Raw genomic sequence first — 22,307 nt, forward strand, 5'->3', positions numbered from 1 at the left:
TGTATTTAGGTGGATAATGAAGGATAAATGGAGTCATAAGGGTGGAGCCCTAATCTCGCAGGAGTGTGGCTTTGTAAGGAGAAGACAAAGAGAAGGTTATCTGCAGGCAAGGAGGACTCACCAGGAGCTGGATCGGCCAGCACCAGGAATTTGGACTATCAGCCCCAGAACGGTGAGACATGACCCCGTGTTGTTTACGCCTCCTGTCCCTGCTGTTTCGTCGTGACAGAGCCCGAGCTGAATATGTGTGATGCTGGCACTGTCCTGTCTTGTTCTGAACATTCCCCCGATGTTTTCTGAACCATTCCCAAGTCGGCAGCCTGTCTTGTCAATCAAAGTGTCCACAGGTGATCCCCCAATCNTGGAGTGTTTTCGTCACAAAAACCTCATCGATTTGCCTCTTTTTCATTTGTTTTATTAGCATCAATATATACAAAGTGGAAAATGACTTGATTTCATTATTCTAGCTTAGAAAGTTGGTTTTGCTTTTTCTTCCGTTTGGGGATAAAATGAAAATGAAAATGTCCCAGGAGAAAGCCTACCTTGGAGGGTGCTGGACAACTCCGTCATCTCTGACCTCGAATGACCCCCACCCCCATGACGACTCAAGGGCATAGGAAAGTCATACCCTTTGGATTTGCTCCAAAGAAAGGTCATTTTTTTTGCCCGAGGCTCACACTCAGCCTAAATCTACCCGTACAATGACCAAGTCACTTCCATTCCAGATGATGTAGCCACTTGGCTTCCTGCTGGGCAGTTGGGCAGTTCTCAAAGCTATTAGCCTGAGGCTGCGAAGGCTTTCCAAGGAGCTGGCTTCAAAAGGCCATATTTAAAGCATGTCTGTGGAACGAAGTAAGGATGGCCCTCAAGTAGTGACCAGAATACTTAACGCTGGCTAAATAATTCTACTCCTCCCCACCTACTCGCCCCAAAAAAGCAAAAAGATGAGCTCCAAGCCAAAGGGGGTCGAGAGTATGTGCGTGTTTAAAGCACAGGGCAGCAGCTGATAGTTACAGCTTATAGGAATTAGCATGTAATATACACACCATCACATGCGTTCTTTGAAGCTCGAATCTCTGTAAACGTATTTCCCCACTGCTTTGAAAACAAAGGGTGGCTTGTAGGAAGGTCCAGTGGGTTCTCAAGTTGCTCAAGATTGTATCCTGTTCAAAAATATTGAATCCCAATGGGTTTTAACATTGATCTTATAAAAACAGACATGTGTGAGCCGAAATGAAATGCACCGTACATTTTTTGGCACTATTGTCATTTTTTTTTACCTTTACATATTACAAATACACACTCAGATATTCTAAAAAGAAAAACAGACACCAACCTGTCTTCTCAACCACACTGTACATTGTCAAGCTCACACAATCCATCTTTAGGTGAAAATAAATGTTTAAAACATGGGTCTATGTGCTCTACTACTAAGACAGAACTAAGACATCGATATCCTGGAAAAAAAAATCCACACCTTTCCTATCCCTCCAACAGCCAACAAGGATCTCATATTTTGTCAGTCTTGATGAAAGGCAAATGTTTAGTTTCCATGTAACCATAGTATGTTCTAAAATTAAATATCATTAATAGAGTTCTTCCTTCCGGATGACCCAGAGTTAGGGTTAGAATAAGCATCAGGTAGAAATAAAAGCGTAAGATTGGATTCTGCCCTTTAAAAAACGGTTGCATTATTCGCATCATTGAACCTTCTCCAAACAGGACTTGGCTCAACTGTGGATCTGGAAGGATTCCCCTCTGGGTTTTTGTTTTGCATAAAATGGGGTGGGTTTTGGGTGGCTGGAAGGCTGAAGATCTCTCTTCCGGAGCATCAGGAATGCATACCTTAAGGAGCTTCTAAGCAGGATTCTTTTCTGGAAGAAGGAGAAAGTATTGGGCCTCAGATTCCCCGCCGAGACTGACCCCTAGGTTTCTGGCCAGGAGAAGGTCTTGTCAAAGCCAACTGCCCTAGCCTGTTCCAGAGCTGCCTAGAGAAGCTACCAAAATATGGACTCCAGCCATTCTCTCAATGGCATGGCGGCTAGAAAGCTCTTTTCTGTTTGAAAACCAGCTGACATAGAACAGTTCTGGAGACTGAGGAAGGGCGCCAAAGTGGGCTCCAAAAGTATGGAGGCTGTCTTCCCCTGAGCCTCCGGCCATCACTAGGGAGGAAACGGTCCCAGGGAGGCAAACCTACCTTGCACATACTGTTACTTCCATGTAGCCTCACCCCTTGCCTTTTCTTTACACCTGTATTCAGAGGAGAATCTTCCGGAAAGCCACACACTCACTAGTCCCACTGGGTTGGAGCGAAAGGACCCAGATAAAATCTGAGGATGTGCAGGTGATGAATGAGGCATTAGGGGTTTCCCTTCCCGCCTGAAACTCCTCCTGTCCTTCATGGGGATCGAATTCTATGACCAGGATCCTGTCGTGGTTTTAAATCCCCTGCTCCCGTTTCCCTCCCCCTCCTCGGTCAGCACGCACACTGCCGTCTAACATCTGGGCAGAGCCTCGGAGAACAGAAAGGCAGTTTCTGCTCATAGGACCCTTCTGAAATATGTGATTCCAAGATCTTCTGACACCTTTTAGAGAAACAAGGCACACAAGTCTCCCCTAGGTTGAGGGCTCAGGCGCTGGAGTATTCCAAGAAAACAGACAGAACTCATCCCTGGGTTTCGGGACGCGGTACCTCCCCCCCGGGACACAAGCCCTTGTAACTGTGTGGGTGAGGTTCCCCATGCCTCCAAAGCCTGCAGATCTACTATCCCTGCTTGGGGGTGGCCTGCAGAACAAGGTGATGGATGGACTCTGGCACTTGCAGCATAAATAACCTTCCCTTTCACCATTGAACGAGTTGTCAAAGGAAAGAACATTTTTATTGACTGGATCCCCTCCCTCAACGTTCCCCGTCACCCCCACGCTTCAGCAGCTTTTTCAGATCTCTCATCTACCCTGAAACATTTTTTGATTCTGCCAGCATCCAGCGAGGCCGGGGTGGTAAATGAGAGTGTTCAAGTTAACCCCTCTGCCGCCTTCCGGGGGAGGGGGAGGGGGAGGGGCCGTGGCCAGACCTTGGAGAAGCAGAGAACACTGGAAGAGCAAACCCAGGATTTGGTTGGGAGTAGACCTGTTCAAGCTCGAGTCCGACCCGAGTTAATCTGCCAAGAGATATCCTTTCCAATCTAATCTGGGGGCTTGGATTTGTCCTAAAAGCACCATGGGCATGGATCCCAAAGATGCGTGAGGTTGACGCCGCCGTCGCCTGGTGTGGCAGATGGAGAAGCCCAGCCTCTGCTTTTGTCTTTTTTCCCCTCTGCCTCCACGTTGGTCATTTTGCCAGTCCTCTACCTGCCCTCAGGCTTGAGGCTGTCACATAAATCTGCCTGCCTCCAACCACACCTATTTCAAATTTAAATATAATAAATACAGTGAAGAAAAAAAACCCAGTAAATCTTCAATAAAGAGTCTAAAGAAAAGACGGACAAGACATTCTGCGGTTTCAATCAAATGCCACGTGGTCTCTGGATGAATCTCTTGAGGAGGTTGTAGCTGAGTCATTATCTGTGAGTTCCCTTCTCACATGCAGCTCGCCTTAAATGGACACCTCATACTCCCTGGTTTCCTGCAAGAGACAGAAACAACATATCACATAAACCCTTGTGTGATGGAGCCACGGGCAGAGCATGCCTTGATAGTCTTTTGACCCAGCAAGGAGGTGAAGAATGTGGACGGCAGAGGTGAATCACCCCGGCCAACAACCGGCCGGTCCCAGATGTGAGAGTGAGCACGGCTGCCCCAGGATTATCACTCAGTGGCAACAAGCTGAAAACACCATCCCACAGACTGGTGAGCAAATTAGCATTTGTTGCTTTGAGCAACTGAGTTTTGGAATTATTTGTTACTCAGCATTATTATAGCACTGGGTGACTGATACACTATACTAATAAGTATTAATAAGATCTAGTTTCTAAAATGCTCATTTGCAGATGAGCATTTTAGATCCTTCTTTTAGGATTTGGAAACAAGGTATATAGGATATAAAATAACATATGACCTCCTCTTACTGGTGCCATATCTAGAATGTCTAAAACATGTGGGTAGCAACCCATTCAATTTCTCCAATATTCGTGGAGTATGTGTAATATACCCCAGGCCTCCAGGGCAGAGGAGCAGGGAGATCTAAGAAGTCGTAGACTTCGCCTCAGAAGAGGTCCCTGTCTTGTGCTTTAATGGAGGTCTATAATTCCTTCTGGGTCAACACGGATAAGCCATCATGTCTATGCTTCACAGTAGATGGGAGGGGGGGTGGGAAGACTAGGTGACTCCCATGCTCCCCACCTCTGAGAGGTCACACTCTTGCATGATCCCCTTTCCTAAAGTGTGGGCAGGACCTGTGATTTGCTTCTCACCAACAGAACACAGCAAAGGTGCTAGCATGGCGGGGCCAGGTCTCATAGCACCTTGACCAATTTTCTTCATGGTCCCTAAAAATGATGATTTGTTGTAACCAAGACATCCATTGGCATATTTGTTTGTTTGAGACTCAACGGCAGGCGGGATAATCCAATGGTTAACGGCATCACTTTGAATTTGTATCCTGGCTCTAGGATGTGCTTTTGGCTGTATGCAAGCTTGGCCAAATCGTTTTTGCATCTTTCTGACCCTCAGTATCCTCATTGGTCAGAGATAAATGCAGAATGTATCACAAAGAGTTTCAGGGATTCTGGGAGATCGTATATTTAAGATGCCTGGCTCGTGGTACCTATTATTATTATTATTGATCTTACTGTTGATCTCTGTCTCCTTTGCAAGACCATAAGCTCATCAATGGTTAGACCATGTCTATTTGGTTCATGACTGTGTCCTTGTCCCTGATACCCCATGCAAAGGTCTGCCACCCAAATGTGCTGGTACATTGCGTATTGCCATTCAATACAGAGTGGAGTTCTACCAGATGTGGGATGCGGCCCATTGCTACCAGGCCTCTGGTGGGCTCTGACCTATCTCCACTGTCTCTCCTTGGGTATTTTTTTGGTGCAGCCAAAAGATGGTGATTTCTTTCTGTGATCATTATGTAAAGAGCGAGCCTTCCAGGCTGGTCATCAGCACACAAAGAGAGCTGGGTTCTCCCAGCGGGCATCCCCATAGCGGTCAACGGGGGCGGGGTGTGTGTGTGTGTGTGTGTGTGTGTGTGTGTGTGCGCGCGTGCGCGCGCGCTTGGGTGTGACCAGCGGCTGTGCCTTTCTGGCAGAGGCATTGCGAGCGAAAGGAAATGAAACCTTCAGCTTTGATGTCAGTGTGTGCCGAGCAAAGAGGGAGGCACTGGGGTGGGCGGTGGAGAAGAGAGACCAACTCACCCCTGTCTCGTAAATGGGGTTGTCAAACTCGGTTTCCACGGTGATCTGGCTGTAGGGGTGGGAGTACATCAGGGGCAGGCGGAGGCTGGAGTAATAGCGACATCTGGAGAAGAGACCACGAAAGAGAGAAATTACTTGTCCTGGAGCAGGAGACAGTCATAATTGCCCTCAACTTCTAGTCCAGTCACTGATAACTAGAGCCTCACTACCTCCCCTCACTGGGGAGGGGTAAAGCTCAATTAGTTTTTACCTGTAAGGTGGTTCAAGCTCCTGTTTCATGCAGAGCGAAAAAAGTAATAATGAGCATTTATTGAGCACCTACTATGTAATGTGTTGCCTCAGAGCAGCCTTCTCTGACTACCTATTTAAAAGGTGGTTCTTTGGGGCACCCAAGTGGCTCAGTCGGTTAAGCGCCCCACTCTTGGTTTCGGCTCAGGCCATGATCTCGCGGTTTGTGAGATCGAGCCCCGCATTGGGCCGTGTGCTGACAGCGTGGAACCTGCTTGGGAGTCTCTCTCTCCCTCTCTTCTGCCCCTTCCTGGCACCTCCCCCTCTCAAAATAAAGAAACTGGAAAAAAAAAAAGGTGGTTCTTCTATTACCACACCTTATCTCTGTCCTTCATTGTATTTCTCACAGTGTGTTATAATTTGTGTATTTCTCCTGTCCCACTACTAAACTGTGGCCTCCACTAGGGCAGAAAAAATTTATATTGGGCAGACGCCTGCCTCAGGGCCTTTGCACATATTGTTCATCTGCGTGGAATCCCCCTCTTCCAGATATTTGCACAAGCGACTCATTACTGCTTTCAAGTCCTTACTCAAATGTCATCTCTCAGTGGGGACTCTTCTTTTAAAGTGCCACCACCTCCTCTACCCCAGATCTCTTTTGTTCCCTTCCCAGCTTTCTTTTCTCCCTGCATCTAATCACCTTCCAATGTACACAGTTGACCCTTGAACAACACAGGTTTGAATGGCACAGGCCCACATATATGTGGATTTTTTTGCATAAATACCGTGTGGTACTTTAAGCATTTTCTCTTCCTTATGATTTCCTCAATAACACTTTCTTTTCTCTAGCTGACTCTATTGTAAGCATACAGTATATAATACGTGTAACATATAAAACACGTGTTAATTGACTGTTTATGTTATCAGTAAGGTTTCCGGTCAATAGCAGTGAAGTGTTCAGGGAGTGGAAAGTTATATGCAAAGTTTTGAGTCACCGGGTGTCGGCGCTCTAACCCTCATTTTGTTCAAGAGCCACCTGTATTTGCTTTTCTTATATACTTGTCTATCTTTCTCCCATTAGAATCTGGGCCCCACATATCAAAGATCTCCTTCTGCTTTGTTCACGAGGATGTTGTTGCTAGAACCCCCCAACACTGCCCCGCACACAGTAGGTGATCAATAATTGTGAATTTGGATGAATTAGTGACTATTCTAGCGATGGCTGAATATCTTCCTTCCTCACTTCGGGTAAGCTCAACGATCCCCAACACCCAGGACAATGTCTGGGATGTGTTAGATTTGTCACGTTGCTGAGTGAGTGAATGAACGAATGAATGAGTGACAGAGCAGATGCCAGTGTGCCTGGCAGTGTGAAAAACGTGTGTCTCTCATTTAGCCATAGCTTTTTGAGGTCAGGGATCGTGCCCCTACCTTGAGGGGCCAGGAGGGGCCCAGTGTGACTGTCTCTGCCAGACCTGAGTTGAGTCATGTCATCGACAAGCACACAAATACCCCTGCCCCCAAACTACAGGTGGAGACGCAGTCCCCCAGTGGGCCAGTCATGGAGTGGATGGCAGTGCCCCACCCCCGCCCCAGAGCACCCTACCTGGTGATATAAATGTAGGCTCCTCCCAGCAATAAGGAGATGATGAGAACGGGAATGAAGATCGCCAGCGCCATGTTTCCACCTTCCAGCGACGTCTCTGCTGCCGCTTCTGCTACTAAACACACAAGCCGGTGAAGCCCTGGTGCCTCACGCCCCCCGCCCACGTGGGTACCTGGCTCCCAGGTGAGCACCTGCCCTCCCAGCGCATCGCAGAGTCTCAGCCTCTGGAGGGCCGTCCCCGGAGGAGAGAAGAGCAGAGCCTGGAGGAAGTGGGGCTGGTTCTTTGCAACGGAGCCCAGCCCCATCCTTGGGTGGCGTGGTCATCAGGCTGCTGACAGTTACACGCTTCTAAACCTCGGTCACACCATGCCCGTGTTGGGGGAGGGGAGGCGGCTGCGTGCAGCTGAAATCTGGCTAAAATCCAGTTCAAGGAGAGACCTGGAGAACATCTCAGATGTGCTAACTGGGAAGGCAGATTCGCTTAACATTCATGGAAAAAGGGGCGCTCCTTGCACCCAGACCGACAGGTGCCTTCCAGAGGCGCTCTACGAGACCGTCCAGGAGAGGGCGCTGTGCCGCCGCGTCCATTCTCCGTACTGCACCCCGCGAAGACGCCCCAACTGGGGAGACCCAGCTTTGATTCTCGGAGGCCGTGGCTGCCCCCCTCTCTGCCTTTCCTGGAGCCTCCCACCACCTCCCACTGGTCTGTGGGAATTGTTGGGGGCCGGGGGCATTCTCCCAGCATAGCTTGACGGGACACCCCACGTCTCTTGTCCACGCTGGCGCTCCAGGTTCTCTCTGCCATTGCTCCGCGGCCACGGCCAATGGCGCTCGGCCGTGCCCCAATCTAAAATCCATTAACCGCCCCTCTCCGGAGTCTGAAAAATCGATCCTAACACCCACGACAAATGCATGAGCCCCAAACATGACGATGGCACTCATAATCGCTGAGCCACCCAGGCCTCTGAGACATTCCATGGTTCATTGGCTGCTGAAAGGCAGCAAAGAGATGGCCTGAGAAGACACGGACGCCACAAGGTGCCCTCTCTTTCCCTGCAGAGTGACTGACACACGCTCCTCTTACAAGTGGGCCCCGGCTCTGCCTCCTCGGATCGTCACACTGTCACTCGTTGCAAGGAGCAGCTAATGACTTCGTGTAATTCGCCCAGCCCCACATTCGACATGAATTGCTTATTGTCAGAAAGCTAAGTAGTTCAGAAAATAATAATAAAGACTGCTTAATTGGCTACAACTTAAAAAAAAAAAAAAAGAAAGAAACCAGAATATTTTATGTATGGGAGGGGTTGCGAGGGAAGGAACCACAAAACAAAAGCCAAAACAAAATTCTGGGTAGTTTTTACAGATGCTGGCCATGATTAAACCTCACCTGGGAATTCCTAATGGGAGGAGAATCTACCACCTGGGCACAGGGACAGGTAATTTGGGGAAGAGAAAGATCGAGGGGAAAACAGACCACAGGGTACCTCCCAGGTAGACCTTTCCCTCCCAGAGCCAGGGTTGGGGGGTTGGGGTGGGGGTGGGGTTCTCAGCTTGGAGCCTGAGGCATCACCGGATTTAATTCCCCCAAACAGCACCACGTGGGTGAGAAGTTGCACAGTAGGGTTGCGACTTTCTCAGGCCATTGGGCCCCTCAGATGTTCTGACCCCATGAACTGGTGGCAAATCCCTTTTAGGTCAGAGTTGGGACCCTAGGTTGCAAATTCGATGGTCTGGTTCTTTTACAATATGTTTTATTCTGAAATTATTTTCGGCAGTGTGAAGATGAGGTTTCTGCTTTTTTCTTTTTTATTTAAGCATTTGGAGGATATGCAAGGACCTGCCCTTGTTTTAGGTTATTAGCTTGATTTATTGGATTTTTTTTTTCATTATGGAACTCACCTTCTAATGCGTGTTCAAAGGTGTCTTGATTAACTGAAAGGGAAATTGGAAGCATTGGTTAATGTCGAGTGAATTCATGCTGCATGGAGTGAAGGCAAAACTTTAGGGGCAAAAGCCCACGCCATGCTTTGCTGAAGGTAGTGCTAGGCTCTTCTTGATCTCAGGCCGCTGGAATTGGTGGAAATGCCTGGACACACTCCCTTCCTAGGGTCCTGAGACAGCGGGGGATAGATATGAAAGAAACCCGGACGACAGCGGTAACAGTGAACAACTACTGAACACTCACTGTACGCCAGACATTGTGCTAAGAGCCTAATACGTGTATTTGCTCATTTAACCCTTACAACAATCTCGTTAGGCAGATGCTATCATCGTCAACACCCCCATTTTACAGATTAACAAACCGAGGTTCAGAGCAGTAAAGCAACTTTTCTGACCTCACACAGCTTCTGCACGGATGGAGGCAGGCTTTACACTCAAGACTGCTCTTCTTTCTCCAGCTTCTGCTTTTAATGACATGGTTCTGCTCTTTCATTGTTCCTTACGTCAAAGATTGATGAACAATGAGGTTCAAGGCAAAGCCCGGGATCCAGAATCCCGCCAGAGGCCTAACAGTTTTCCTGCTTTGAGATACGTGTTGATTTGAACCTTTCTGCTTTTGCTTCTACTCCATATTTATTTGGCTATTATTTATGTTCCCTGTAAAACAATTTTCATTCACTGTCACAGACAAGAACTCTCTGGAACTCATTCATTTCCCTGTATTCCTTATGCAAGTTCTCTGGAAGTTCAAGATGATGGGGACTGGCATTCCTAGGCTTTGGCAGTGAAGACATCGTGCTAGTTGAGCACAGAAATACACCCACATGGATGGGTTTCAAGGATGCAAAACCCCAGGGTGCAGGGCTTAGATAACAAGTTGGATTATAAGGGAGCGCCAGGGGAGGTCACCAAAGTCCCGGCCATACTCATGTCCTCATACTGAGGACATTACCATGTCACATATCACATTCTGAGGACATTACCATATCACATTCGTCATTACCATGTGATGCCAAGAGACTAGTTCAAAAGCCAGCTTACTAACTAACTAACTGCAGATATCTCTGGAATTAGGGTAACAGGAAAATGGAGAGATGGGGACAGATGCTTCCTGCCCAACTTATGAGTTGGACATCGGTACATGTGTGGGGGCGTGTGGACTCTTACTCAGTCTCGGAGCCAGAAGGAAGCCTTGAACTTGCGTCCCTTGGATGTGGTCAGTGGCCCATGGGACACACGTTAAAACGTAGCCTCCCGGGCCCTGCTTTTCCCTTTTATTATTTCACACAAAGAGGAACCAAGTTTGGAGACGGAGGGTGGCTCGCCCAAGGGCACACAGGTGGTCCACGGCACAGGCAGGCTGAAGCCCTGACCCTTTCACTGGCGCTCAGTCACCTCACTAACTCCAGATCACAAAGCCGTACACCCCACATTTTTTTGGAAGAGGAAGTGACTTGTCATTTCTTTACAGTCACGGGGCTTCAGGGGTAGAAATGGAGGGGATAGAAAGCTGTAAGGGCCCCCCAAGATCCTTTCCTGCCAGAAACTGTTGTGCCTGAGAAAGAAAGTGGGGAGGGCAGGGGGGCCCCTCACCTGCTGGGGCTTCAAGGGCTCACCTATCTTAGAACACAGAGGTTTCAGGGATGCAACACTGAGCAACCTTTATCTTTTCTTGTGTTTGTGATCATGTGCATATTTTTGGACGGCATCTTCCCTTTGGATTGGCAACATCGGAAAAAAAAAATGATAGTGTCCAATGCTGGCAAGGATGTGCAGAAACGGACCTTATCCCACATTATTAGAGGGGGAACACGAATCACTATGGTTGTGGAAAAGAACCTGGAAAAATCCACAAAGACTCAGCATCCACAGATCTTTGCCCACACCATCAATCCCAATTTGAGTACTCTGTCCTATCTGATGAGAAACGGCAGCACCCAAAGTTTCATGGGCAAGGGTATTTCTGAGCAACAGGAGACCAAACAAACCAGAAACGAGGAAAGAACTAGAATATCCACCCGCAGAGGAAGGACTGGATGCATTGTGATACATCACAGTGTGGAATGACGGGCGGCAATGAAGAAGGTAAGGCAGAGCCACATTGGTTCTTTTTTTCAAACTTGATGGCTATGTGTGGTAAGTGGGGAAAAGTGAAACACAAAGTATCGTATGAAGTGTTTTTACCTGGAAACAAACATCCCCTGTCCCCTCTTTGCAGCATGTCTATTTGTGCGTCCCAGGGAACTGGGAGACAGGGCATTCAGGGGTGATTAGTACTGGCTTCCTGGGAAGAAAGTAAGGGATGGAGAAGGGAAGGGAAAAGCTGCTAATGCTTCCCTTGCAGCTCTAATTTCTTCTACCTCGTGCACGAGATACTTTTGTAGCTAATCCAAAAAGAATATAAAAAGTCCCAGGGCAGTCCAAAATGGCCCTTCTATGGGGCGCCTGGGAGGCTCAGTCAGTTAAGCATCCAGCTTCGGCTCAGGTCATGATCTCGTGGTTTGTGGGTTTGAGCCCCGCATCGGGCTCTGTGCTGACCGCTCAGAGCCTGGAGCCTGCTTCCGATTCTGTTTCTCCCTCCCTCTCTGGCCCTCCCCCACTCACACTCTGTCTCTCTCTCAAAAATAAATAAACATTAAAAAATATTTTAAAAAATGGCCCTTCTATGGTATCCTTAAATAGATTTCTTAAAAACAAATCCTCTACGCAGAGCACTTACCAACGACAGCAGATTAACTCCTGTTAAGGTCCACGTAGCACTTAGAAGGTTCACAGGAAATCTTTACCTGGGGAAAACATCCCCATGTTTTAACTCTACAAAGCAGATTTCCCATGCTCTTGAAAATAAATTCAACCACAGGGCTGGATTAAGTCAACATTAGGGCAGGAATTTGGGAGGAGGAAGGCAGTTTAAGGGATTTAAGAGGAGGAAGATGGTTGTCTTTTTTTTTTTTTTTAGTTTATTTATTTTGAGAGAGAGAGACAGAGATAGCGGAAGTAGGGGAGGGGTAGAGAGAATCCCAAGCAGGCTCTGCACTGTCAGCACAGAGCCCAGTGCAGGGCTTGAACTCACGAAGCTGTGAGATCGTGACCTCAGCCAAAACCAAGATCCGGATGCTGAACTGACGGAGCCCGCCAAGTGCCCCAGGAAGGTAGTTGTCTTAAATCCCCGTTGCCGATTCCTTATTTTTCTTTGCATTTCCGTAGGATCTATTGCCGTCTTGTTAAAAACGCGTGTATAAGGTGTTTGCGCTCACAGGATACGCCTCTGCCTGATTCCAGGTGAGAACACCCTGCTCTACGCCCGTGTTTCCCACACTCGTCTGATGATAAGACTCAGCCCTGATGCTAGTTACACCATCTCCCTGGGTCCTGCCTTAGACCCAGTGAAATTAGCATCTCCCCTGCAGGGACCTGAAATCTGTTTATACTTGCACTCTATGTTTGGAAATCACTGCCTTAAATGGTTCTCAAATTCGAAGTGGATTTGAGCAACATAGAGCTTGTTAAAATGCTTATTTTAGGGTCCTACCCCTCTGATTCTAATTTTGTAGATCTGGGGTAGATTCCAGAATTTCCTTCTCTCTTTTTTTTAAATGTTTATTTATTTTTTGAGAGGGGGAGGGGGTCAGAGAGAGAGGGAGACACAGAATCTGAGGCAGGCTCCAGGCTCTGAGCTGTCAGCACAGAGCCCAGTGTGGTCTTGAACTCATGAACTGTGAGATCATGACCTGAGCCGAAGTTAGACGCTTAACTGACTAAGCCACCCAGGAATCCCCCCAGAATTTATTTCTAATAAACAGTCTGGGTGGTTCTAATGCTGAGGTGACTGGCTGGTTGGAGGCTATCAGCTTAATAGCTGTGAAGCCCATGCTGGAGCCAGCCCACTGGAGAAGAGGCAGGGAATTTCCAATCACGAGATGTAGATTCAAATCCCAGATTTGTCTCATAACAGCTGTGTGGCTTTGGGAAAGTCTCTTAACTTCTCTGAGCCTCTCCTTTTATAAAATGGGTAAGATGCCTCATTTATCTTAGCGGTACTGAGGCTTTAAATGAAGCAATTCAGAAAAAAAAATTAAAAAACCTTTAGGTAAATTTCATATAACATACAATTAACCATTTTATAGTGTACAATTTGGTGGCATTTAGCACATTTGCGATGTTGGGCAGCCAACACATCTATTTCCAGAACATTCTCATCACTCTAAAAAGGACATTTTGTACCAACTATGTACTCCTTTCTCTCCACCCAGGCCCTGAGAGCCAACACCCTGCTTCCTGTCTCTTATCGATTTACTGATTTTGGATATTTCATATAAACAGAATCATAGGATATGTGATCTTTTGTGTCTGGCTGCTTTCCCTTAGCGACATGTTTTCAGTGTCCATCCAGACTATGGATGCATCCCTTTTCATGGCTGAATAATATTCCACCATACAGATATGACACATTTTGCTTATCCATTCGTCAGGTGATGGACATTTGGGTTGTTTCCATCTTTTGTGAACAAGGCCACTATGAACATTCATTCACAAGTGCTGGTTTGAATACCCGTTTGCAATTACTTTGTGCAGGTACCTAGCAGTAGAAATGCTTGTTGGAAAACATTTTTAAGACTCAGTGCTGAAGTTCATCAATAAGGCATTTGGGGATCCACTGAGGTGATGGGTTCCCACATAGAAAGGTAAAACTCCACGCTTCCATTCCTGTTGGGGCGAGAACTCAGAGCTTTCTGCCTGATTCTCAAAGGGGCATTGCTTGCCATAAAAGGTTAAGATCTATTGGCCTCGAGAGTTGGACGGATTTAAGATATTGTTATTAATAGCACATCTTAAAGACCCAGATAAATGGATCCAAAACTTAATTTCAATGATGCGTCTTTCACTGATGCTAAAATACATTTCGCTTTTAACCATCTCTGAGATGGGGCGCGACTTACAACCAGTGGCATGTTATTCGTTCCACTGACAGCAGGTGGCGCTCACGATGCCTGTGCACCGTCGCCACCCCCATCCCCACCCCACAGTGCGCCCCGCTCTGCGTTTGGAGAGTGGGTGTGACCACCCCAGAGGCAACAGGGGAGCAGTTGTGACCCTTGGCGACCAAGTGGTTGGAAAAACGGGGCGCAGGAGGTGGGCAGTGTTTAAGCCCCGTGACCAAAGAGGAGTCGAGAGCAGAATGGTTTTCCTCTGTGATAAAAATCTTAAGTTCTAAAGAGCGCCTTCAGTAAGTAGAAATAAAAATGCTAAGGCAGAAGAAGGCACAGTGCCATAGTTTAATTGGCAGCAATTTTTTCCCCCTTCCTCAGCGATGCAGAAAATAATGGCAGTATCTTAGATTTAATGAAATACAGTAGCTCGGCTTTTCAGGACAGACGGAGAATCCTAAGAAGCCGGACCCGACATCAGCAGGTGCCTCTGTCCGGGGTCGGGAGTAGGTCTCTTTACCTTTACAGACGGGCAGTGGCCCGTTCCAGTGGGATGGCTGTCCCAGGATGCATCGAATGGTCACTTCGCCCATGAGCTCAAAGCCTTCGTAGCACATGAAGGTGAGGGACTCTCCCGGCAGGTAGAGCCGCTTGTACAGAATCTGGTACCCGTTTTCAGGTAAGCCGGGGTTGTCACATGCCAGGGACTCCTCCGCTGAAAGGCAAGCCCGAAGCAGCTCTGATGAGATCATGCGAATCCCTGGGGACTCCCACTCATAGCCGGTCTGATCCGGCTTTGGCCAGCGTCTCCATTACCGTCCCTCTGCATCCACCTCATATCCAGCTCTTTCTCATTCCTCAGATCCCTCTCGCTGTCTCCCACTTCTGGGCGCATGTGACGCATGGGCACGGTCGGACGGCCTGGGCTGTGGAATCTGGGGTACAATCTGGGTTCTACCATGTCCTAGCTGGGTGACCTCCAGCAAGGGCCACACCCTCTCTGAGCCTCAGTTTTCCTCATCAGTCAAATGGAAGTAAGTATAGTATCTATCTCATAGGGATGGGAAAGATTAAATAAGATAATGAGTATAAAGTGGTTAGCATGTTCTTGGCAGGTTATGGGTGCTCAGTAAATGCTGGCTGGTAGTGTTGTTAAGTTATGAAATATTCCTCTCGTTCCTCACCTTACACCTTACCTGCCCACCTGGTCTGGATAAGCCTTGCCTTTCAATACTCAGGCCCCATTTCTCCTCCTCCAGGAAGCCTTCCCTGATGCCCTCTACCCCAAAGAGAGTCACTAATCTTTCAGTTCTTCCTCCACCCCAGCAGTGAACATGCTGATTGTATTTAATTATTTAGTATCTGTTTCCATCACTGGAGATGAGCTCGTGAAAGCATGCTTGAAGCTCAGGGCCAGCTCTACAGTGGGACTATCATATAGGATCCTAAAGTATACAGTAGGAGCATCATAAATGACACCTGGCAGCTTATGACTTATTGGGGAGAGTTGAACCCACTCCTTATTTAACCAATTCCTGGCTCTGGACTCCATTTTTCCTGCCTGTTACATAAATGGACTGGACCAAGCCCCATCCTTAGCTGAAACGTGGCTGGGTGAGGACATTCCCACACCGAGGATATACCCATACTTTGAAATAAGATCATTTGGGGCGCCTGGGTGGCTAAGTCAGTTAAACATCCTACTTTGGCTCAGGTCATGATCTCGTGGTTCGCGAGTTCGGGCCCCACGTCGGGCTCTGTGCTGACAGCTCAGAGCCTTGGAGCCTGCTTTGGATTCTGCGTCTCCTTCTCTCTCTGCCCCTCCCTGCTTGGACTCTGTCTCTCTCTCTCTCTCTCAAAAATGAATAAACATTAAGAAAGAAGAAATAAAAACATCTAAGACAGGTTTTTGTATGTAGATGCTGCGGACACTTTGGGCCGGGTAGTTCTCTGTGGAGGAGCCATTCTGGCCTTTTAGGCGGTTGAGCAACACCCGACAGCTACCCGTAGATACCAGGAGCGCCCCTGGCCCCTCGTCCTAACAACCGGAAACGTCTCTAGGAGCTGCGGCTGACAGATGTGTCCGGGGAGCAAGTTCACCTCCGGCCGAGAATCAGTGATTTAAGCTTTTAAACAGTTCTGGTTGCAATCCTGTTCGTTCTCAGGAATACAGTTGAGTTGGACTGACGGTACGAGACATGATCGCAGACCTACCCTCATTTCTATTTTCCTCCTCCTTTCTCCCTTCTCCTGAACTGTAGGAAAAATATGCACATTTTTGGAGCACATTTGAACAAAATGTCAAAATCAGGTTCCCTAGTGTTTTTTTTTAATAATTTTAAAATGTTTATTTTTGAGAGAGAGTGCAAGTGGGGGAAGGGCAGAGAGAGAGGGAGACACAGAAACTGAAACAGGCTCCAGGCTCCGAGCTGTCAGCACAGAGCCCGACATGGGGCTTGAACTCACGAACTGTAAGATCATGACCTGAGCTGAAGCCGGACACTCAACCAACTGAGCCACCCAGGCGCCACTAAGTGTCTGAGTCTTGATCTCAGCTCTGCTCTTGATCTCAAGGTTATGAGTTCAAGCCCCTTGTTTGACTCCATGCTAGGCATGAAGCCTCCTTTAAAAAAAAATCTAATCATAGACACAGTGTGTGAGTGGGGGAGGGGCAGAGACAGAGGGAGACACAGAATCTGAAGCAGGCCCCAGGTTCCGAGCTGTCAGCACAGAGCCCGACACGGGGCTTGAACTCACGAACTGTGAGATCATGACCTGAGCCAAAGTTGGATACTTAATCGACTGAGCCACCCAGGTCCTTTCCCACCCCTCGTTATTTTTTTAAGTTTATTTATTTATTTTGAGAGAGAGAAGAAGGGGAGGAGCAGAGAGGGAGAGAGAGAATCCCAAGCAGGATCCACACTGTCAGCGCAGAGCCCGATGCGGGGCTCGAACTCACAAACCGGGAGATCATGACCTGAGCTGAAACCAAGAGTCAGAGCCTTAACCAACTGAGCCCCCCGGCGCCCCATGGATTCCCTAAGTTATTGCTGTGAGTGGTTTGCAACATACCAAGTAAGGAAGCACTGAAACTGTGTGGTAATTAGCAGGCAACGTTACTTGAGCCTTACGGGAAGGATGGCAGATGCATTGTTATGAGCTCCTGTGTTTATGGCTGGCACGATCACTCTTTTTGATGAGGACGCCCATTTGTGCAAAGTCACACCGCTGGTGAGTGGCGGGGCTGGGACGCACACACGGCCCCGCCGGGCATAGGTCCTGTGCGTTTAGTGGTTCTGCGGTAGTGGAAGGCTGGTCTGGTGCCAAGTCCCCCGGGCTCATGAATTCCTCGGAGCCACTGCTTCCCAGAGACAGGAATTCTAGACAGAGATGGGGGCAGGAGCTGGAGCCCGGCATATGGGAGCCAAGGTGAGGCCGCGGGGGTGACCTCTGGTGGAAGCTATTATTATGGCCACGGTGTGGCCACGGGGGCTCTGCCCCGGTCAGGAAATAGCCACAGCTTGCATTTGCAATGTTCCGAGGGCAGGGCTGTGAAGAGAGGGCCTTCCGGGGAATCCTAAGGGCCTCCCTGGGGTGCCACGCACAAAACCCTCGCTGAGTTTGTGGGGTCCTTTACTTTCGGTGGCGTGGTCTATGTCTTCCGGACGGGAGCTCAGGAGTCAGGTACCACGTCACCAGCCAAGAAGGGAAGTTGCAACAAAAGCCTCCACGTGCGAGAAAGACCACATCAGTTCCGCCAACAATAACGACGACAGTCATAGTAGCAAGTACTGTCATTTGTTGAGTCTGCTGGGCCTGAGGGACGCAAACCCCCGCTGGATACGATCCTACCAAGTAAGTTACGCATTCGATTCTACGAACACGTAGAGAGGTCATGTCAATATGCTGCCGCCAAGGCTGTGATCAATGAAACTGGAGGAGCCAGGGAGGTCACAGGAAGAGAAACATGACTGAGCCTAGGCAGTCAGGGAGGCCCTCCTGGAGGGGGTGATACACAGACCAGTCTTTCCTCCTTCCATCTACAACATACACCAGCCTCCATGAGAATGTGGATCATGTCTGTTTATACATTGCTGTATTTTTAGGGCCTCACACCACAGTTTCCAAACTGTGTACCGAGGCATGCCTGGGGTGCCACCAGGAACTGCACCCTATGAGATTTTTTAAAAAATTTTGAGGGGCGCCTGGGTGGCTCAGTCGGTTAAGTGTCCAACTTCAGCTCAGCTCATGTTCTCACGGTTCGTGAGTTCAAGCCCCGTGTCAGGCTCTATGCTGACAGCTTGGAGCCTGGGGTCTGCTTCAGATTCTGTCTCTCTCTCTCTCTCTTTCTCTCAAAAATAAAGATAAAACAAATAAAAAAAAATTTTTGAGGAGACAAAGGGCTATCTCTCAGGCCTGTGGGAGCTGTTCCAACATCAGATAGAGGTACATTCTTTTTGATGAGGCCTCATTTTTGCAAAGCTGGGTTTTCTACCGTGAATACATTAAAAAGCAAAAACTATGATAAAATCGGCATGGAACGGAATGAAAGGGGCAGAGTCCAGCCTGCTGCCAAAATCTGAGAAATTCGGCAGAGCCCAAGAGGCACCCACATCTCCCTGGCTGTGATTCTAGTTATTTACGAATGCAAACCTTTTCATATGTGTGTTACTTTTTCAAATGACTACAAAGCCGTCAGGATACAGGCTACTTATTAAGCTGTTTGGACCTAACTACTTAACAAGCGGAATTGTTAGGGATTTGGCCTATGGATATTTACCAAAAATTTCCTGAGATGGCAAGGGTACTGTGAATTGATAAAGTTTGGACGTGCTGGGTAACCTTGGGCGAGTAGCTTACCGTCTCTGGGCCTCAAAGCCCTCAGCTGCGAAAAGGGAATGATACTCCCTACCAGGCAGGGAATCATTGGAAGCATCTGAATAACCGAATGGACAACTGCCCTACCTGGTAGGGAGTATCATTCCCTTTTCACAGCTGAGGGCTTTGAGGCCCAGAGAGGGCAAGCTACTCACCTAAGGTCACCCAGCAGAGCTGGGGGTATGCATTTGGCTGTGAATTCCAGATATTTCCTTCTACTTTTGCTTGACCTGTCTGTTCTTAAAGGCATGCAAAGACATGGTTTTGAGTCCCAGCTGGGCCAATCTGTGGCCTTGAACAAGCCACCGTGGACAGGAGCTGTAGACAGCCAGAGCTTTTGCAACCGGCTCTGTGTGCTTCGTGAGCCTGCGGGTGGAAGACCTCTGTCAAGAGCAGAGCACCAGACGTTGCTCAGAAGCTGGGGCTCTGGAGAATGATCAGGGTAGGAAATGATGCTTTGGGGCCTGGGCTGGAGTTGGAATCCTGGGTTCGCCCCTGCCCTGCTGTGTGACCTCAGGAAAGCTGCTCATGCTCTCTGGGCCTCCTTCGCCTGCTTTGAAGCAAACACACCCATGCAGTTTTGTGAATGTTAACCGCTTCTGTGCTGCGGAAGGGCTTGGCAGAGGGCGAAGAGGCCTGTCCGGTGGGGCTGGGCCCCCCTCCCTGGTCTCGCTCCCCTGCAACAGGTTCCTCTAGGGCTTCTGGGAGCAGCGCCTGTCTCCTGACACCCAGCTGGGCTTTGACTCATTAGCCCGGGTGTCAGGGAAGCCGTCACCACTGAGATTCCGGGCTAAGGCAGCCCTGGTGGGAGGGAGGTGTGAGCATCTCAAAAACCCAGTGGCTGGGGCAGCCCAGAGGCTCTTCGGAGGCTATGCCTCATTAGTGAAGTGCCGTTTCTTTCTTTTCTCTCTCTCTCTCTCTTTTTTTTAATGATATCTCCACCTTCAGTACTTTTAAATAAGCTTTTATTTTTAGCGCCTCATCACTGGGTGTCTGCAGCTTGATGGTTCCAGCAGCCTCTGATCACCCCTTACAGGCGCCGGGAGGAAATGGAAGCCGCATTGGTTTTCTGGGCTGCTGTAGCAAAATGCACTTGACCAGGGCTGGGGTGGGAAGCGGGGGGGTGCTTTGAACAACAGAAATATATTGTCTCAGCTCTGGAGGGTGAAAGTCTGAGATTAAGGTGGCCACAGGGCCATACTCCCTCTGAAACCTGGGGGGAAGGGTCCTTCCCTGTCCCCCCCCACCCCCACCTTCCGATGTAGCTTGGCAATTCTTGGCGTTCCTGGATCGTAAGCATGGATGGTGCTCTCTCCCAGTCTCCATCTTCAATTTCCCTCTTCCTGTGAGGACGCCAGGCACTGGCCCCGATCCTAATCCTGTGGGACCTCATCTTCACTTGACTAACCTCTGCAAAGATCCTGCTTCCAAAAAAGGTCCGAGTTCTGGTACTGGGACTAGCCAACATTTCCTTTCGGGAGACACAATTCTCGTAGCCTACTGTCAACTTGCCCAGAGGTCTGGGGGTCGGGTGGGGGATGTGCTTGCGGGTAACGGGTTGGGGCCATAGGCTATGACTTTGCTGGGACATCCCTGCACGTGTTTGTATCCCCCCACCCACAGCGAAATAAGGGTGAGGGCAAAGCTGGTGGAAGGGACCCTGGACTCCAAGCCCCGAGGCCCAGCTCTGCTTATGCAACAGTGTTGTGACCTCCATCATGTCCCTGTGAGTCTCAGTTCCCTTTACAGACACACATACACGCACTTACGTATATGTACATAGTATGTGCGTATACACACCTATGCATTCACACGCATGTATAATCTGTTTAGCAATGTGTTTTATACGTTCGGTCAACAATAACTATTGTTATCTATTTTTCCCTCCGAGGTTTGGTCTCTTTAGTATATTTGTGCACACACACACACACACATGTTCACAAATGCATATAATGTGCTTAGCACGATGTCTTACACAATCAATAAGTAGTAGCCATTATTATATGTAATAGGGCACCAATGTGTCTTATGTCTGAATTACTCCCCAGCTGTATAGTGTTTTGGCTCCAAGATGCCCTTAGCTCTGACATTCTAGGACTTGGACTAAAGAGGCAGATGAGGACTCCGGGTGTGAGGCCCAAGATTCCTCGTTCCAAAAGAACACAGAATAACAAAGTCTCTCTTTTCTATGCAGAAGCCTTTTATGCTGATGTAGCCCTACTGGCAGCTTCTGGAACTCAAGCTGGCTGTACCCTCAATGGAGCAGATCGACACACACTCATATAAAAAAATATTAGCATGATCGGGGCGCATGGGTGGCTCAGTTGGTTAAGTGTCTGACTTCGGCTCAGGTTGTGATCTCGCAGGTCGTGAGTCCGAGCCCCACGTCGGGCTCTGCGCTGACAGCGTGGAACCTGCCTGGGATTCTCTCTCCCCTTCTCTCTCTCTGCCTCTCCCCTGCTTGCACACACGCCTGCGTGCTCTCTCTCTCTCTTTCAAAAATCAAAGATAAATAAATAAACATTAAAACCATGTGGGCGACGGTTTCTCAAGTCCCCATTACTGTGTGAGGCTTCCCTCCTCCTGTGTAGCCTCCTGCTTTCTCTAAGCGATGGTTCTGACCCCTGGCTGACATTGGAGCCCCAAGAGAGCTTTGCAAAACCTCACTGCTTGCAATATACCCCAGGCCGGGAGCATCAGAATCTCCAGTGAGTTTTAAAACTTCCCAGGTGAGGAGAGCCTGGGTGGCTCAGAGGGCTAAGTGTCCAACTTCAGCTCAGGTCATGATCTCACAGTTCGTGGGTTCAAGCCCCGCATCGGGCTCTGTGCTGACAGCTCAGAGCCGGGAGCCTATTTCGGATTCTGTGTCTCCCTCTCTCTCTGACCCTCCCCTGCTCACACACACACTCTCTCTCTCTCAGAAATAAATTTAAAAAAAAAAACCATTAAAACTTCCCAGGTGATCCCACGTGTGGTCAGGCTGAGACCCCCCCCCGGCCCCGCCCTCCACCTCCCCTGCTTGGCAAGAACAGTCATTCCCCCCTTGTCAGAGTGACATCGGAAGCCTTCGGGGATTTCTTTTATGATTAAGAAACCCCAAAAATGTTTTCTTAACCCGACATTGTGTTAGTGGCTTCATACAGGCAAGGCCAAAGAGAGTTACATGCACCTGTTTCACGTCCTGTGGACGACCTGGTTTTCAGCAGAGGCAGGCAGGTCCGGGTGTGGCCCTGGCCTCCACGATTAACTGGCTGCGGAACACGGGGCAATGATTTGGCCTCTGTGAACCTCAGTACCCTCTTCTCGAAATGGAGACAAGGGTACGATGCTCACGAGGCTACTTGAGCAGAAGGGAGGTAAATGCCT

The 22,307-nt window shown here is 48.7% G+C and overlaps 1 protein-coding gene across 1 annotated transcript in view; it reads right to left on the reverse strand.

The window, feature by feature from the left end:
• Positions 1 to 399: 399 nt before the first annotated feature.
• The window catches only part of SEZ6L (seizure related 6 homolog like), a 93,563-nt gene continuing 71,655 nt past the window's right edge, over positions 400 to 22,307 (reverse strand). The window contains 5 exon segments of the mRNA XM_077761495.1: positions 400 to 3,625; positions 5,361 to 5,463; positions 7,195 to 7,309; positions 9,094 to 9,126; positions 14,584 to 14,778. Of these exon segments, the coding sequence (XP_077617621.1) occupies positions 3,596 to 3,625; positions 5,361 to 5,463; positions 7,195 to 7,309; positions 9,094 to 9,126; positions 14,584 to 14,778 (476 nt within the window). The 3' untranslated portion in view covers positions 400 to 3,595.

Source organism: Crocuta crocuta, unplaced genomic scaffold (assembly GCF_008692635.1).
Source record: "Crocuta crocuta isolate KB4526 unplaced genomic scaffold, BGI_CrCroc_1.0 scaffold348, whole genome shotgun sequence".
Taxonomy (NCBI): Eukaryota; Metazoa; Chordata; class Mammalia; order Carnivora; family Hyaenidae; genus Crocuta; species Crocuta crocuta.